The following is a 17,044-nucleotide window of genomic DNA, read 5'->3' on the forward strand; positions in this document are numbered from 1 at the left end:
TAAATGACATAAAACATTTTTTGTGTAACAAGAAAAATGATAAAATAACACTTATTATGAAACAAAGGAAATATAAATTGTAAAAATTAAATACGTTTTGTTTAATTAAACCCTCAGGATTAAACCACGTACGTTATTCTCTGACCTGTTGAGGAATCATTGGTCTCATTTTTGGTTATTTGTAACTAAACTGACTGACGAATTAAATACTAAGCCGATGAAATACAACGCAAGATATTTAGCAAAAAAAAAAAACAACGCAAGATACACTATAAACAATACCATTTAATGATTTTAAAAAGACTAACATATTGTATACATAATATTTGTCATGATTTTTGTACAAAAATATTTGTTATGATGTTACATTATTCTCAACAAAGAGCTCTCAGGAAATCCAAACAATCTCTAGAATAACAAGAAAACAATATAATAGTTTAAGTGCTAAACCTTGCTCAAGTATATTGTAAACCATGATGATTGAATCAAAGGTTACAGAACCTAACAGTGACTTGCCATGACTTTTCGCCTCACAATGAATACCTGACATGTGCTAGTTTCGTCAGATAAGACCTAATCTTTGAAGTTTTTGTGTATGTGGTTCATCTAACTCGACCAACAACATTGATTCTGTCCCCACTTCCCTTAAATACCTGACATGTGCTATTCTCTTCAGATATGACCAAGGGATCCTAACTCGACCACGACACAATATACATTACAAAGTCATTATTTCTCAACGATTTTTGGATTTGTCAATATCAAAATGGGTAACATCTCCTCTGCGCAAAGCTCATCACCATCTTTTCCGATTGATTCCGCCTTTGAACTTCCATCTCCTTTGCCATCGTGGCCTTCAGGTTCATGCTTTGGTTTTAATGTTCATCCTCTATTTAGCTATGTTTTGTTCAGTGTATTTACGAATGTTTATTTTTTTAAATACATATAATAAAATATAGCTTTTAATGTGAATTTACATAAAAAATTTACATGTATTTTTTTGAATGTTCTATAAGATTTTAATGTGAATTCACAGGAGAAGGATTTGCAAAGGGGGTAATAGATTTGCGAGGTCTTGAAGTTTTCCAAATAACAACGTTTAAAAAAGTATGGACTGTATACGAAGGAGGACAAGATAATCTTGGAGCCACTTTTTTTGAGCCGTCTTCAGTACCTGAAGGCTTCTCACTTCTCGGTTTCTACGCTCAACCCAATAACCGCAAGCTTTTTGGATGGACACTTGTCGGTAAAGACCTCTCCGGCGACTCTTTAAGACCTCCGGTAGATTATCTTCTTCTTTGGAGCGGCAAATCTACAAAGGTAGAGAACAATAGGGACCAAACTGGATACTTTTGGCAGCCTGTACCTCCTGATGGTTACAGTGCAGTGGGTCTAATTGTAACCACCAAGGCTGAGAAGCCTCCTCTAGACAAGATCCGTTGTGTCCGGTCTGATCTAACGGATCAATCCGAGCCAGACGCTGTGATATGGGAATCTAATGGGTTTGGGGTTTCGAGTTCTAAGCCTGTCAACAGAGGAACACAAGCCCCTAGTGTATGTGTTGGTACGTTCACTGCAAATCCAACCCTAGCTTGTCTGAAGAACAACAAGTTCGACTTTTCTTGCATGCCAAGCAAGGTCCAGATCGATGCTCTGTTTCAAGCTTACGCTCCTTTGATCTACTTCCACAAAGATGAGAAGTATCTCCCATCGTCTGTCAACTGGTTTTTCAGCAACGGTGCCTTGCTTTACAAGAAAGGCGACGAATCAAACCCGGTGCCGGTCGAACCAAACGGCTCAAATCTTCCTCAAGGTGAAGCCAACGATGGTCTTTACTGGTTAGACCTACCAGTTGCTTCTGACGCAAGAAAACGAGTCCAAGGCGGAGATTTACAGAGCATGGAAGTTGATCTTCACATAAAACCTGTTTTTGGTGGAACATTAACAGATATAGCTGTCTGGATGTTTTATCCATTCAATGGACCTTCACGAGCCAAGCTCAAGCTCGTGACAATCCCGTTGGGGAGAATAGGCGAACACATTGGAGATTGGGAACATTTCACTCTCCGGATAAGTAACTTCAACGGCAAGCTACAGAGGATGTACCTCTCGCAACATAGCAGAGGAAGCTGGATTGATGCTCCGGAGATTGAGTTTCAGAGTGGTGGAAACAAACCAGTGGCTTACGCTTCTTTAAATGGGCATGCAATGTACGCTAAACCAGGACTAGTGTTGCAAGGCAGAGACGATGTAGGGATTAGGAACGATACAGGAAAGAGTGAAAAGGTGTTTGATACTGCGGTTAGGTTTAGGGTTGTTTCGGCTGAGTATATGAAAGAAGTGGAGGAGCCGGTGTGGTTGAACTATATGAGACATTGGGGACCAAAGATTGATTATGGTCGTGAAGATGAGATTAGAAGTGTGGAGAAGATTGTTGTTGGAGAGAGTCTGAAGAATCTGTTCAGGAATGTGATTAACGGATTGCCTAATGAGGTTTTCGGAGAGGACGGACCTACGGGTCCGAAGCTGAAGAGGAACTGGTTAGGTGACGAAGATTGAATCTCTTCATGTTGTTTCTTTTTCATTTTAATGTTTGGTTTTGTGAATCTATTGTTATCTCTGTCTTTGTCAATTTGGGGTAGATACAATCATGGCCGACCTTGAGGTAAAACTCATGATTTAGGCACCACCAAATTATCTTATATATTTAGAGGATAACATGTTTCTAAAATTTAACAGAGGTATAGTTAGGCATGGGCATAAAATAAGGAATCAAAATTCGAACCGAACTCGAACCGAAAAACCCGACCCATTATCCGATCTGAAATGTAAAAATATTCGAACGGGGTTTTTAGGGTGGTACAAGAAATATCTGAACCTGAAGTGTTATTAACCAAACCAGAACGGGTAACCCAAAAAATCCGAAATTAACAGTCAATATAAATATTTTGAAATATACATAAGTATTTCAATTATTAAATTTAATATTTTGTGGTAATATGATATATAAAAATATATAGTAAAATTTTGATAAATGCTTTAAGTACACAGTTAGTTATAAATAACATATTTATAACTTGTTCACTGAAATAACAAGTTTATTTTCTATAAGATAATGTATGTTGTTTACGAATGATGCTTGTTTTCATGTTTGATTTAATATTATTGTTATTTTATCAATATTATATTTGATAGATTAATTGTTATTTAATTTAGGTGTTTTTTTATATTTTGTTTTGAATTTTTGTTCTATTTATTTATTTTGGTTATATTGAAACTGAATCGATATAACCCGAATTCGAACGATATATGATTATTTTATAGATTTTAGGATGTAATATAATTTTGAACCGAACCCGAAATATTATTATATAAACTCGACCTATACTAATAAAAATTTAGTATAGGATCTAGGAGCGCAAACCCGTAAACCTGAAAAATCGGTAAAATCTGATCCGAACCTGAACGCCTAGGTATAGCGGTTGAAGCTAACAGCCTAACACTAACATCACACATGGGCATGGTTTGGTTATGAAGGTTTACTTTTTAGGGAAAATAAATTTAAGTTGGCTCAAACGTTTTGGGCTTAGACTCCAACAAACTACCCCAATTTTTGTCGGAACTCTTTTTTTTTTTTTTTAAACAATTTCTGAATAAGTGTTATTTTTACATTTTCATATATATTAAGAAAGTGATTAAAATATATGTAAGTTATTATTAATTACATCTTTCTGACCAATAGTATTTGAGATAAATAAATAAATTTATTTATAAAATCAATGCAGTTTACAATTAATTTCTAGCTAATAGGTAAGTATAATTTGCATTGAAATTGTAAAATGATACTTTTGTATAACAAAAATAATATTAGAATGACAATTATTATGAAACAGATAGAGTATAACAAAATAATAACCAAGCTAATCAGATATTCTGTACCAAAAATTAAAGATATTGAAATAATAACATTTACCTAAAGTAATAATAAAATAAATTATATAATTTTTTGATTTTTTAAATACTTTACTTTGTAAATATTATTTTGCACAAAATATCATCTAGTACATATAAAAGGTACAAAATAAATATCATTTATAATTATATGTATGCACTATGGGTCTTATATATATGCATATATAACATGGAAGTACAAATTAACAACTTTAATATAACTAGGGAAACGTGGTTGCTTTAATGATATTTTCTTAAAGTCATGAGTCAGTCTTTATTAATAGTGTTTATATTAAAGTCACAAGTCAATCTGTATTAATAGTGTTAATCATAACCAAATTAATCTTAGTTTATCTATAACAGTTGAGAAATACTCCCTCTGTTTTTAAATAATACATGTTTTGAGATTTTCACACTTTTTAATAAAACATATTAAAATTTACTTATTAGTGCATAGTTTTTTGTTATTTTATATTTCCTATATTTCTAAACCAATAAAATTTCAAGAAATGCAATTAATGTTTTTGAGATTCACAATTATTCATAATTAGTTGACAAAAATTACATTGAAAATATGAAAAATACATCTTTTTGAAACAAAAAAAATTCCTAAAACATACATCTTTAAAAAACAGAGGGAGTACTGTATGATAACTCTAAAAGTTCAAAATAACACACATTAAAAATGACTAAAATATACTTCTTCTCTTTCTGTTTCATATTAAATTTCACTGTAAATTTTTTATTTTGTTTCAAAAATGTGTTATTCTACAATTCCAATATAACTTTGTACATTAAATCTAATTTTTAATATTTTTAATAATCAATAAATTTTAATTTAATTTAATTAATTATACATTAAATCGAAATATATTATTCTACTATAAAAAAAAATTTATTACCATAAAAAGTGTCAAAGTAACATTTATTAAAAATGGTGGGAGTATATATTTTGAAAAGAAATTAGAGAAAAATATATGTTTAGGGTGGCAAAAATTCAGAATTTAGTTTTTCGACGGTATGGTGTTGGGTTTAGAGGATATAGTTTAGAATCTTCAATCTAAAATTCAATAAAAATCTATAATAATAATTTCTAAACAAATGTTTTTTATTTTTCCTGTGTTAATTTTATTGTAAATTTGTTTAAGAATTTTTAGGAGAATTGCCCATGATAATATGAATTAAAAAATATAAAATACCTCAAGACATATAAATAAAAATATTAAATATAATATATTTACATATGTGTAAGAACTTAAAAATGATTTATTGTCATTAATGTAATGCGAGTCATATAACATTTTAGTTTCTTTCCAAGTTATCTATAAACAATAAGTATCAATTATACAAAGCTTTACAAAAAGACTATACATTAAAATGTATATATGGATGAATTATGAGTCTATGACCAACTATGCACATGGAAGTACAAATAAACAACCTTTGCACAACTAGAGAAACGTGGGAGGGGGGTTGTGACGATGTTGAAGTCATAAGTCAACTTTCATTAATAGAGTTATATAATCACTAATTTGTTTCCTCCTAGTTTCCTAATTATAGAATATACGAACAATCTACTCCTATAAATTCGACTTGTAGTTGGTAGGAAACTTCAAAAATTACTTTCTAAGGATTATAATAAACCATAATGGGAATGGCTGGTTTGACGGTTGCACTGATGATGATAGGAGTGATAATCTCTCCTTGTGTCAATGGAGATGAGCTCTCCGATCACAAGGAAATCGAAGTAGAAAGACTTTTGAAACGGCTCAACAAGCCTGCTCTTATATCCATTAAGGTTATCTTTACACATGCAAATTCCATATTCATAAACTCATTGCTTTGATTATTTGCGTGCAAATTAACTGAGATTGAATGTTACACCTTAATCTCTGTTACAGAGCGACGATGGAGATATAATAGATTGTGTTCCAATACAAAATCAACTAGCTTTTGATCATCCTCTGCTTAAAAACCACACCATCCAGGTTTGACTTCATTTTTAATTTAGTTTTTTTAATATATATATTTACATGCATGATGATGCTGAAATGTCAAGTTTTTCGCATGTAGATGAGACCGAGCTTTATACCGGAAAGTACGTCTACGTACACCAAGGATATTACAAATGTTACTCAGGTGTGGAACAAGAATGGAAGATGCCCAGAAAATACAGTTTCGATACGAAGAATAAAGAAAGAAGATATCTTACGGTCAAAATCCATTCAGAATTTTGGGAAAAAGATGATGACTCCAGCTCCAGGCATCCTTTTATATGGTTCAAGTAGTGTTCATGAAGATCTTACGTCTGATCCAAGTAAAGGCCATGAGGTAAGCTTATTTTTCTTGTTTTACTTACTCTCTAGTCTCTCTTGCGGTTTTGTTTACACTGTTCTCTTTTTGGAGCTGGTTTATATGTTCAAAAAGTGTTCATGAGGTACACCTCTTTTTATATTAGTTTGTTCTTGTGTTAAACATTCTCTAGTTTCTCTTATGGCTTAATTTACACTTTTTCTATTTTTCGGTGCTGGTTTAGTATGCGACCATGAATTCCAAAGGAAAGTATTTTGGGACCGAATGTGTAGTGAATATCTGGAAACCATACGTTCAAGGTAGCAGAGAGTTCAGCTTGGCTCAGACTTGGCTCGTGTCTGGAGTTGGACTTTCTCGTAACACAATTGAAGCTGGTTTTCAGGTCTTGTACTTCTCTGGGTCCTCCACATCTTGATTAAACTACATCTTGTGATCATATGCAAACATCATGACTGCCTTCGTTTGCCTTAATCTATAGGTTCATCCAGCACAATATGGTGATTTTAATCTAAGATTATTCGTTTACTGGACGGTAAGTTCCCATTTTCTACCCCAAACATGTCGAAAAGCTAATCATATAAAAGAGAGAATTACCAATTGTGACTCAAAACTTGGAGTCAAACCCAAAAGAGTACCCCAACTTGGGTCAAAGGCAAAAGTAACTTAAAAGGCTATTGAAATTACAACTATCTCCTTGTGAACAAACAAAAAAACGGATTTTTTTTACGTTTCTACCCCTCGCAAGTCGTCTGTAAACAGACGACTTGAAAATAAGTCGTCCAGACGACTTTAAGTTAAGTCGTCTGGACAGTTATTCTTAAACATAATTTAAAAATTTTGTAAAAAATATTTTGATAAGTGAAAAATTGGAATTATGTAATTAACATATGTCTTAAGAGATATAAATTAATATATAACAAATTTCAATTGTTTTCAGCCCAGATGAGTGAAAGTAGTGAGTCATGATATTCTTTAGTTTATGTTTCATCAACATATGTTGTAGTATTGTATGTGTTCTTAGGGTTAGATTTTGGAAAGCATTAAAACCGTTTTTGAAAATTTTTAAAATTACCTAGGCGTGTTCGTTTCTGTGTATAGTAAACACTATTGAAGTATAATTTGATTTTATAACGTGGTTAGTAAGTTAATTTAGTCATTTTAGTTTAGGGGTTCATTTTAGGGTATTGGACGACTTAATATTTAGTCTTCTGTTCCCAGACGACTAAATATTAGGTCGTCTGATGTACATTATCAGCCAGAATAAGTCGTCTAAACCGGACCAAACCTTAAAGTTTACCAATGTACTTTTAAAGCTAACCGGATTATTTACCCAATATATAAGGTGATTTTTTTTTTTTTTTTCATTTTCCGCGAACAGAAACCCTAACAGTTCTCTCTCACCGGCGATATCAAAGGCGATTCGAATTCCCACTATTTCCGAACAACCATCGTTCTCAACGTCGGCTATCTATCTCACTTCATTCTCACCGTTGTCGCCGCAGCTTCTTCTAACCCTAGCGCCGCCGATTCCTCTAAACCCTAGCGCCCCCGCTTCCACTATTTCCGAACAAACCGTCGCCCTCGCCACCGTGCTCACCAACGTTCTCACCGCCGCTTACTCTAAACACTAGCTAGCACCGCCGTTTCTTCTAAACCCTAGCGCCGCCGCTTCTTCTAAACCCTAGCGCCGCCGCTTCTTCTCTGTAAACCGTAGCGCCGTTTCTCTGTAAACCCTAACGCCGGTAAGTCATCAAACTCGTGGAAAAGATGAACATAAAACGTTGTCTCTTTCAATTTACTCATTCTCACCGTTTCACGTTTATTTTTTCAGATCTATAACCACAATGACGAGTACTCGAACTCCTTCTGCGACTAATCAGGTCCGCTTGAAATTTTTCTACTGGAAGACTTGTAAGTAAGTCGTCTGGAAAGTCTTCAACCTGGACGACTTAGTACGTCCATTTGGAAGACTTTCCAGACGACTTAAATATAAGTCGTCAACTAAGTCGTCCAGTTGGACGACTTTCTAGACGACTTATATTTAAGTCGTCTACTAAGTCGTCTGGAGTAACAATTAAGGCGTGATTGATTTAGCTTGTGTTCTGACTTCTATTGTTGTCTTTGATTATTTTGCAGACAAAAAGGATGGATATTCCAGAACTCCCCCGTAGGTTATACACATTAGGGGAAGAGCCAGAACCCCACAATAGCATTTCGTATCATACGGATAACACGAAGTTGCATACTGCTCTTAGGGAAGCTCTCACTGATGCTGAATTTGAAGAGCTCAAGGAGTCGAGATTGGGAGTTTTCATCAAGTTCAAGGAGCAGGGATTTGGTTGGGCTTCAAGGCTGGTTCACCACTTGCTCGGTTTAAAGCTGGACATTAAGAAGAAGTACGAGATGTGGTGTCTCGTTGGTCCAGAACCTGCGAGGTTTTCACTGTTAGAGTTTGAAAACATCACTGGTCTAAACTGCGACTACATCGAGGACCTTGAGACACCAGAATGTGAAGTTACCCCACAGATGGTTTCTTTCTGGGAGATGATGGGAGTTCATCGGGAAGCTGGGCCAAGTACTGATCAGATAATAGCAGCACTGAAGAGATGCGGGGATTGGTCCAGGGAAGATCGCAAGCGACTCGCGTACCTTTCCATCTTCACTGGATTCATTGAAGGGAAAAAGTTCTCAAGCGCTACACGAGCTACTCTCGCAAGGCTAGTGATGGATTTAGAAAGGTTTGAGAATTATCCATGGGGGAGAGTCGCGTTTAAGGTGCTGATGGACTCTTTGTGGAACAAAGATATTACTGGCTGTTACACCGTGGATGGCTTTATACAAGTTCTTCAGGTCTGGGCGTACGAAGCTATTCCGGGATTGGGTGCTAGTATTGGTCTACCCAGAGCAAACAGTCCGTCTCCACCGATTCTGGCTTACGACGGCAGCAGAGGCCGCAGATTCATGAAAGCTGCTATCTTGAGTCAGGTACCTTTCCATCTTCACTTAATTAAGTCGTCCGGAAGGTCTTCCAGCTGGACGACTTAGTAGACGACTTATTATAAGTCGTCTGGAAGGTCTTCCAGCTGGACGACTTAGTAGACGACTTATTATAAGTCGTCTGGAAGGTCTTCCAGCTGGACGACTTAGTAGACGACTTATTATAAGTCGTCTGGAAGGTCTTCCAGCTGGACGACTTAGTAGACGACTTATTATAAGTCGTCTGGAAGGTCTTCCAGCTGGACGACTTAGTAGACGACTTATTATAAGTCGTCTGGAAGGTCGTCCAGCTGGACGACTTAGTAGACGACTTATAATAAGTCGTCTGGAAGGTCGTCCAGCTGGACGACTTAGTTGACGACTTATAATTAAGTCGTCTATTTAGTATTTTGTTTCAAATATCTAACTCGATTCTTCTTCTATTTACTGCAGACCCGCGTGATCAACTTTGTTGAGAAGGACATTAGTGAAATGTGGCCAAAATGGGACTCTGAGGTTGATGACGTGCCCGCGGAGAACATCATTAAAGTGATGTATGATCGGAGACCGTGGAAGTGGACCATGGATTGCTGGGAAGTCACTGGTACAAAACCCAAGTTTGTGACTCCATCGAAAAGAGCCAAAGAGATGGTTGTGGAGGAGGTGGAGGAAGACAATCAGAGACCTCGGAAGAAAGCTCGTAAAGAGGCTCCTAAAGAGGCTCCTAAAGAGGCTAGAGAAGAGGCTCCTACAGAGGCTACAGAAGAGGCTACAGAAGAGGCTAGAGAAGAGGCTAGTTGGGTGACCAGAGAGGAGTTAGAAAACATGTTCAAGGACTTAGGTGACATGATGAAAGAGGGGTTTAAGAAGTGCATCAGGGAGATTAGGAAGATCTCCGATAGATTGGAAGCTGTGGAGAAGAAGGTTGGTGTCACCAATCAGGCTACCCTCAAGCCCCAGAAACCGGGGTTAGTAAAAAACACCCTACCCCACAAGCCCCAGAAACCGGGGCTAGTAACAAACAGACTACTCCTCAAAAGGATCAGCCTCCACTTCAAACCAATCATCCTACTCCTCCCACCAGACAGCCTGCTCCTCAAAAGGCAAAGCCTACTCCTCAAAAGGCGAAACAGCCTGCTCCTCAAACTAAACAGCCTGCTCCTCAAACTAAACAGCCTGCTCCTCAAACGAAACAGCCTGCTCCTCAAACTAAACAGCCTGCTCCTCAGACGAAACAGCCTGCTCCTCAAACGAAAAAGCCTTCTCCACAAAAAAACAGCCTTCTCCTCTGCCCAAAGAGGTTAATATCAAATCTTTAAGTCGTCTGGTCTTTGTATAGATTTGTAAATATATAAGTCGTCTGGAAGGTTTTCCAGCTGGACGACTTACAAATAAGTCGTCTGGAAGGTTTTCCAGCTGGAAAACCTTCCAGACGACTTATTTGTAAGTCGTCCAGCTGGAAAACCTTCCAGAAGACTTACAAATAAGTCGTCTGAACTCCAGCTGGAACCAAATCCTCTCCCAACTTTTATTTAAGTCGTCCAGGGTTAACTTGTTCTCTTTTATTGCAGAGATTGTTGCCGGAGGATACAGCAGATGAGGCGATCTCGGTATATAAGATCTTGCCGGAGGATAAAGCAGATGGTGTCACCTCCAAAGAGATTGTTCCTCTCACTTCCACTGACCAACCGAGCTTCGCTTCCAACGATCAACAACCGAGCTTCGCTTCCACCGATCCAGCTTCAGCTTCAGAACCGAGCCTGGTTGTATTGGACCAAAACAGCTCCCACTGCTTCTGTGCGTGCAAGGAGTGAACGAACGAAGAAACCTGCTCCCACGCAGATATCTCCTTATACGGCAGAGAGAAGGAAACTCCTTAGAGTGGGAAAGTATAATCCATTTCCCACACTAAACAGACCTAAGATGAAGGAGCTCGCTGATTGGTTGAAAACTGATCCGTAAGTGATTGCTTTACCCATAATAGCTTGATTTAGTCTACCAAAACTGATTGCTTTTTTGTTTGCAGTGATTATTTCACTAAGGAAGAGGACAAACCACGTACATCACCAACTTGGTGGTATCAAAAACTCCGGACATCCAAAGCATGGCTGGAAGACGTAGTAAGTCTTCTGCTTATCTTTAAGTCGTCTGGTAACTTGTCTTTGTATAGATTTGTAAAATATATAAGTCGTCTGGAAGGTTTTCCAGCTGGACGACTTATTTGTAAGTCGTCCAGCTGGAAAACCTTCCAGAAGACTTACAAATAAGTCGTCTGGTAACTTGTCTTTGTATAGATTTGTAAATATATAAGTCGTCTGGAAGGTTTTCCAGCTGGACGACTTACAAATAAGTCGTCTGGAAGGTTTCGAGCTGGAAAACCTTCCAGACGACTTATTTGTAAGTCGTCCAGCTGGAAAACCTTCCAGACGACTTATTTGTAAGTCGTCTGGAAGGTTCTAACTTGTATTATTTTATATGCAGCATATAGATGCTTGGATGAATGTGCTGAGGCAGAGGTATAAGGAGAACCCACAATGTTTCCGGAGCGAGCGAATGTGCTTCCTGGATCACAACTTTACCCAGTCTTGGAGAGAACAGTATCTGGTCTTCAAAACATCGTCGTCTGATCACAATGGTTTAGGAAAAATGCTACCTAGTGGGGCGGCGAGTTTGTATGACGGATCAATGCCTTCATTTTGCCAATCAAACAAGAAGTGGGGGGAGGACATTGATGATATCTATGCGCCACTGAACTTGGACAACAAACATTGGGTGGCTATTTGGATATCGATCCCTAAGAGGCACATAGTCGTCTGGGACAGCATACCTTCAACTACCATACCAGAAAGATGGGATGAGATAATGGAGCCTTTTCTCGAGATGGTCCCTTATCTGATTGTGGAGTGCGGAGACCAGATGCATGGGTTGGAGCGATACACTTATGAGAGACTCCTCAAAGATGTACCCACGGCCAACAATGGTGATTGTGGCGTGTACGCTGCAAAGTACATTGAATGTCATGCTCTTGGGGTCCCTTAGCCCTAAAGACTTTGCTAGGTCCAATGCGAAGACTATGAGGGATACTATGGCTTTGGCTATATGGACGGAGCTTGTTGATCAGCATCTGAAAGATAATGAGGATGGTGGTATGTTTGTAGGCATGTATGATTAGATACACAAATCAATTTGTATAGATTTTTTAACTTGTATAGATTTTTTAACTTGTATAGATTTTTTAACTTGTATAGATACACAAATCAATTTGTATATTTGAACTATTTGTATACACAAATCTATTTGTATATTTGAACTATTTGTTTACACAAATCTATTTGTATGTTTGTGGGCATGTATGATTTTATTTGATTTTCTAACTTGTATAGATTTTCTAACTTACAAATAAGTCGTCTGGAAGGTTTTCCAGCTGGACGACTTACAAATAAGTCGTCTGGAAGGTTTTCCAGCTGGACGACTTACAAATAAGTCGTCTGGAAGGTTTTCCAGCTGGACGACTTACAAATAAGTCGTCTGGAAGGTTTTCCAGCTGGACGACTTACAAATAAGGTCGTCTAAAAAAAATAAGGTAGTCTAAAATAAAATACACTGGACGACTTACAAATAAGGTCGTCTAAAAAAAATAAGGTAGTCTAAAAATAAAATACACTGGACGACTTCGTAAAAGGTCGTCTAAAAAAAAATACACTTGAAGGGATATGTAGAAGGTAGTCTAAACACTGGACGACTTAAATACACTGGACGACTTAAATACACTGGACGACTTCGTAAAAGGTCGTCTAAAAAAATACACTTGAAGGGATAGTAGAAGGTAGTCTAATACACTGGACGACTTCGTAGAAGGTAGACGAAACACTGGACGACTTAGAAATTAGTCGTCTGGACGGGTAATCAAGACTGGACGACTTATATTTAGGTCGTCTGGACAACTAGTCAACTGGTTGTGTACATTGTGTTTCGTATGGCCAGTTTCCTTGCAGTTTGAGCATCTCCGTGCCCTGTGTTTCTTCCTGGGTTTGTGTCCCCTCATCCTAGATAGCTCCAACCAAGATTGCCATCTTGATTTCTTCTGTCTCCCCGGACCACGCTTTACGTTTGGAGGAAAGCATTCTCGTTCCTCAATATGTTGTGACACGATAGGATATATATTCTCTGAGTATCCTGCATACAGATGATTCTTTGAGTAAAGTGGACATACAAGTGTGTCGATATGCACACCAGCATGTGTTCCAGCTGCTAGCATGAGAGCAAGGTATTTTCTCCACTCCATAGACACCACAACCACACTTTACATGTTCCAAATCAACCGCACAGTCCATTTTGCCACCTTTGACAAAGAAACGCCATCCATCAATTGGTTCGACCGTCATCGTATCCGCTATCTCTGATCGAACAGCAAGCAAGTATTCAACACCCCGGCTATGTACAGTTGGGAGACTCAAAGCATCTTGTCTCCTTTTCCAATACCATTTTCCTAACTTCTGCCTTATGAACTCCAGCAGGAACGGAATCGGAAATCCTCTTGCTCGCTTCAGTGCGGAATTAATAGATTCAGCGATGTTGCTTGTTTTTTATGTTGAACCTGTTCCCCTTACAATAAACCTTGACCATAGCTTGGCGTCGGCCTTCTCCAAATACGTTGCAAGTTCCGGGTTTGCACTCCGTATCTCAGCCATGTACCGGTTAAAATCGTGAACCGTGTGCGCATAAGCAGCCCCTTTCACCAAGTACATGAGATGTTTCCCTTTAAACTTTTTGACAATGTTATCTTGAAGGTGATAATAACATATTCCTCGGGTTGCCCAAGGAAACACCTTCTCACACGCACTTTTAATGGCCGCGTGCCGGTCAGAGACTATCACCAGAGGCTTGTCATGAGATATACAACTAGCCAATTTTGTGAAAAACCATTCCCAAGAAGGTTCATCTTCAGCATCCACGATCCCAAAAGCCAATGGGAATATCTGAAAATTGCCATCCTTGTGCGGCTGCAACTAACATAACACCTCCATACTTTCCACTTAGGTGAGTTCCATCCACCACAATGACCCTTCTCTGATACTTAAAACCTTTGATAGAAGCTCCAAAAGAGAGAAATAGATACTTAAATCTTTTCTCAGAATCAAGTTCTATAGCCGTGATAGAATCAGGATTTGCAATGGAGATTTGCTCGAGATATGAAGGCAGACGCGAATACCCTTCTTCTGCTGATCCTCTCACCAATTTCTGTGCATATAACAGTGCTCTGTATGAAGTGGTGTAATCAAGCGTCATGCCAAACATGTTCTTCATTGCATCAGTGATATGCTGTGGAGTTATCCCATCAATGATCCCAACACGATCAATGAAAAGACTACCAACATACTTTGGAGTACAGTGTCTCCGCTGAGCGATTCGGTCTCCAATTGAGCATAAATGTTTTTCCACATACTTTGTTACCCAAAACGTGTTTGACCCATGTTTCACACTCGCTCTGATCTTCCATCCACAACCGCTAACACCGACATATTGCCACAAGGAGAGTTTTTGTTGATTTGTATATTCTGAAAGAAAACCTACCCCTCACTGCTGTCAACCGCAGCTCTGAAAGCAGTGCATCCTTGCTAACAAAACTCTGGTTGACATAGATGCTGGTACAATCCGATTTTCCTCCTTCAATAGCATTTGTCTTAGCATATGTCTTTTCAATTTCTTCAAAACAAATATTATCATCATCTTCCTCGTCCTCATCTAGAACCTTTCCATAAAGACTGTAATCCCCACCATTCTGATCCGTTTCACCAACAATAGTGTTATCAGCATCCTCCTCCCCATTTTCCTCCTCCCCATTTTCCTCCTCCCCATCTTGATTTTCATCTTCAACAGACTCATTATCACCAACATCTTCAAAACATTCATCAGCCTCATCATTATCACCAACATCTTCTTCCCATTCACCAGCTTCATCATTATCACAACATCTTCTTCCCATTCACCAGCTTCATCATTATCACCAGCTTCTTCTCTTTTCTCTGAAACCGTTTCCACCTTGCTGCGGCTTGATACACAAAGACATACTCTATGCGTTTTGAGTATCTCGAGCAAGTTTCGAACTTGTCTATCACTTGTAACATGAATGGGAGGACTGCTTGGAGTCATCATCATTTCTGCTGGTAATGAGTAGCTAATCTCCACAGTCACTGATCTCATGTCCAGGTTATAATCTTCTTGAGCCATTGCAACAAGTTCAGCATGTGTTGAATCTTCATTCAATAAAAACAATCTTGCTCCTTTGAGATCATCAACCACAAAATCCCAACGGAAATCTCTCAACAACCATTCTCCATACACTGCATGTAACTTAAAAATCATCTGCAAATATTCAAAATAAAACACATTAGTAAACATAGAGAAAATGAAGAAGTTCAACAAACATTATCGCAGACGACTTAGATTTAAGTCGTCCAGAAGACTTAAAGGTAAGTCGTCTAAAGAGGTCACTTTTGCAATTGAAAATTAAAAGGGACGACTTAATTCTAAGTCGTCCGGCTTTGTTTGTTAAAAAAAAAATTCAGACGACTTATATATAAGTCGTCTACGAAAAACGGGCTAGTTTTGCATTTGACCGAATCGTGTCAGATCTTTGACTATTTCTGGACGACTTATAAATCAGTCGTCTCTGGAAAGTAAAAATTTCAATATTTTATTCAAACTAGACGACTTACACGTAAGTCGTCCCAGGTTAGTTTTGTAATTGAAAAATAAAACTTGAAATTTAACTTTCTCCAGACGACTTAACTAAAAGTCGTCCAGCTAGACGACTTAATTTAAGGTCGTCCGGGATAAGCAAGGTTTGGACGACTTAATTGGGAAAAAATTCTGGACGACTTTGCTTTCCCCGACGACTTTAAATTAAGTCTTCTGACGGGACGACTTTATATTATGTCGTCTGGTAAAAATTAAATTATGAAGTTTTATTTTTCAACTACAAAACTAACCTAAGACGACTTACACGTAAGTCGTCTAGTTTAATAAAATATTGAAATTTTAACTTTCCGAGAGACGACTGAATTATAAGTCGTCCAGAAATAGTCAAAGATCTGACACGATTCGGTCAAATGCAAAACTAGCCTGTTTCTCGTAGACGACTTATATATAAGTCGTCTGGACTGTTTTTTTTCACCAAACAAAGCTGGACGACTTAGTTTAAGTCGTCCGTTTGACCAGAAGACTCATCAGTAAGTCTTCTACATACAGATGACTTACTTGTAAGTCTTCTACGCGAACAGATTTTGAAAAAAATTCAATTCGTACCTTCAACTAGGTGAGATGACTTTGTTTGCACACAGGGTCTTCTCCAACCACCCAGAACCTCAACGAAAGCAACCGTAAGTCAAAACGAAAGAAATATGGCTCCAAACATTTTGAATCAAAAGCTTCAGTTTTTTGGATGAATATGGAGAGAAAGTGAAAGAAATGTTGTTTTTAGTTCATAACAATTGAAACAGAGAGAGTGTAAAGAGATTTACGTGCATTAAAGGGCATTAAAAGCTCCAAACAGTTCGTACAAGGGTTGTTCCCACTATTCATGGCAGTGGCAATATTGTAATACTTGAAGAAAATGAGGTTGAGACAGTAAGAAGCCATTTTCGAAAAAAAAAAAAAAAAAAGGGTTAATGGCATTTTTCGTAGATAAAAATGCAGATGTGGGGTTAAAAACTCAAAAAAAAAATGAGTCAAAAGAAAAGGTTAGTTTTCTGTTTGAATTCAAGTTTTGAGTCACTTTTGCAATAAGCCCCATATAAAATTT

The 17,044-nt window shown here is 37.7% G+C and overlaps 2 protein-coding genes across 2 annotated transcripts in view; both read left to right on the forward strand.

The window, feature by feature from the left end:
* Positions 1–673: 673 nt before the first annotated feature.
* LOC108806141 (hypothetical protein At1g04090) lies at positions 674–2,651 on the forward strand. The gene is made up of 2 exons (XM_018578176.2): positions 674–860; positions 1,037–2,651. The coding sequence occupies exons 1-2, from the start codon at positions 767–769 to the stop codon at positions 2,557–2,559; spliced, it is 1,617 nt and encodes a 538-aa protein (XP_018433678.2). The 5' UTR covers positions 674–766; the 3' UTR covers positions 2,560–2,651.
* A 2,946-nt stretch (positions 2,652–5,597) lies between these two features.
* Positions 5,598–17,044, forward strand: part of LOC108836396 (uncharacterized) — a 17,065-nt gene continuing 5,618 nt past the window's right edge. The window contains exons 1-5 of the mRNA XM_056987454.1: positions 5,598–5,749; positions 5,853–5,939; positions 6,025–6,282; positions 6,488–6,646; positions 6,743–6,796. Coding sequence (XP_056843434.1) covers positions 5,600–5,749; positions 5,853–5,939; positions 6,025–6,282; positions 6,488–6,646; positions 6,743–6,796 — 708 coding nt within the window. The 5' untranslated portion in view covers positions 5,598–5,599. The remainder of the gene's footprint in view (positions 5,750–5,852; positions 5,940–6,024; positions 6,283–6,487; positions 6,647–6,742; positions 6,797–17,044) is intronic.

Source organism: Raphanus sativus, chromosome 6 (genome assembly GCF_000801105.2).
Source record: "Raphanus sativus cultivar WK10039 chromosome 6, ASM80110v3, whole genome shotgun sequence".
NCBI lineage: Eukaryota > Viridiplantae > Streptophyta > Magnoliopsida > Brassicales > Brassicaceae > Raphanus > Raphanus sativus.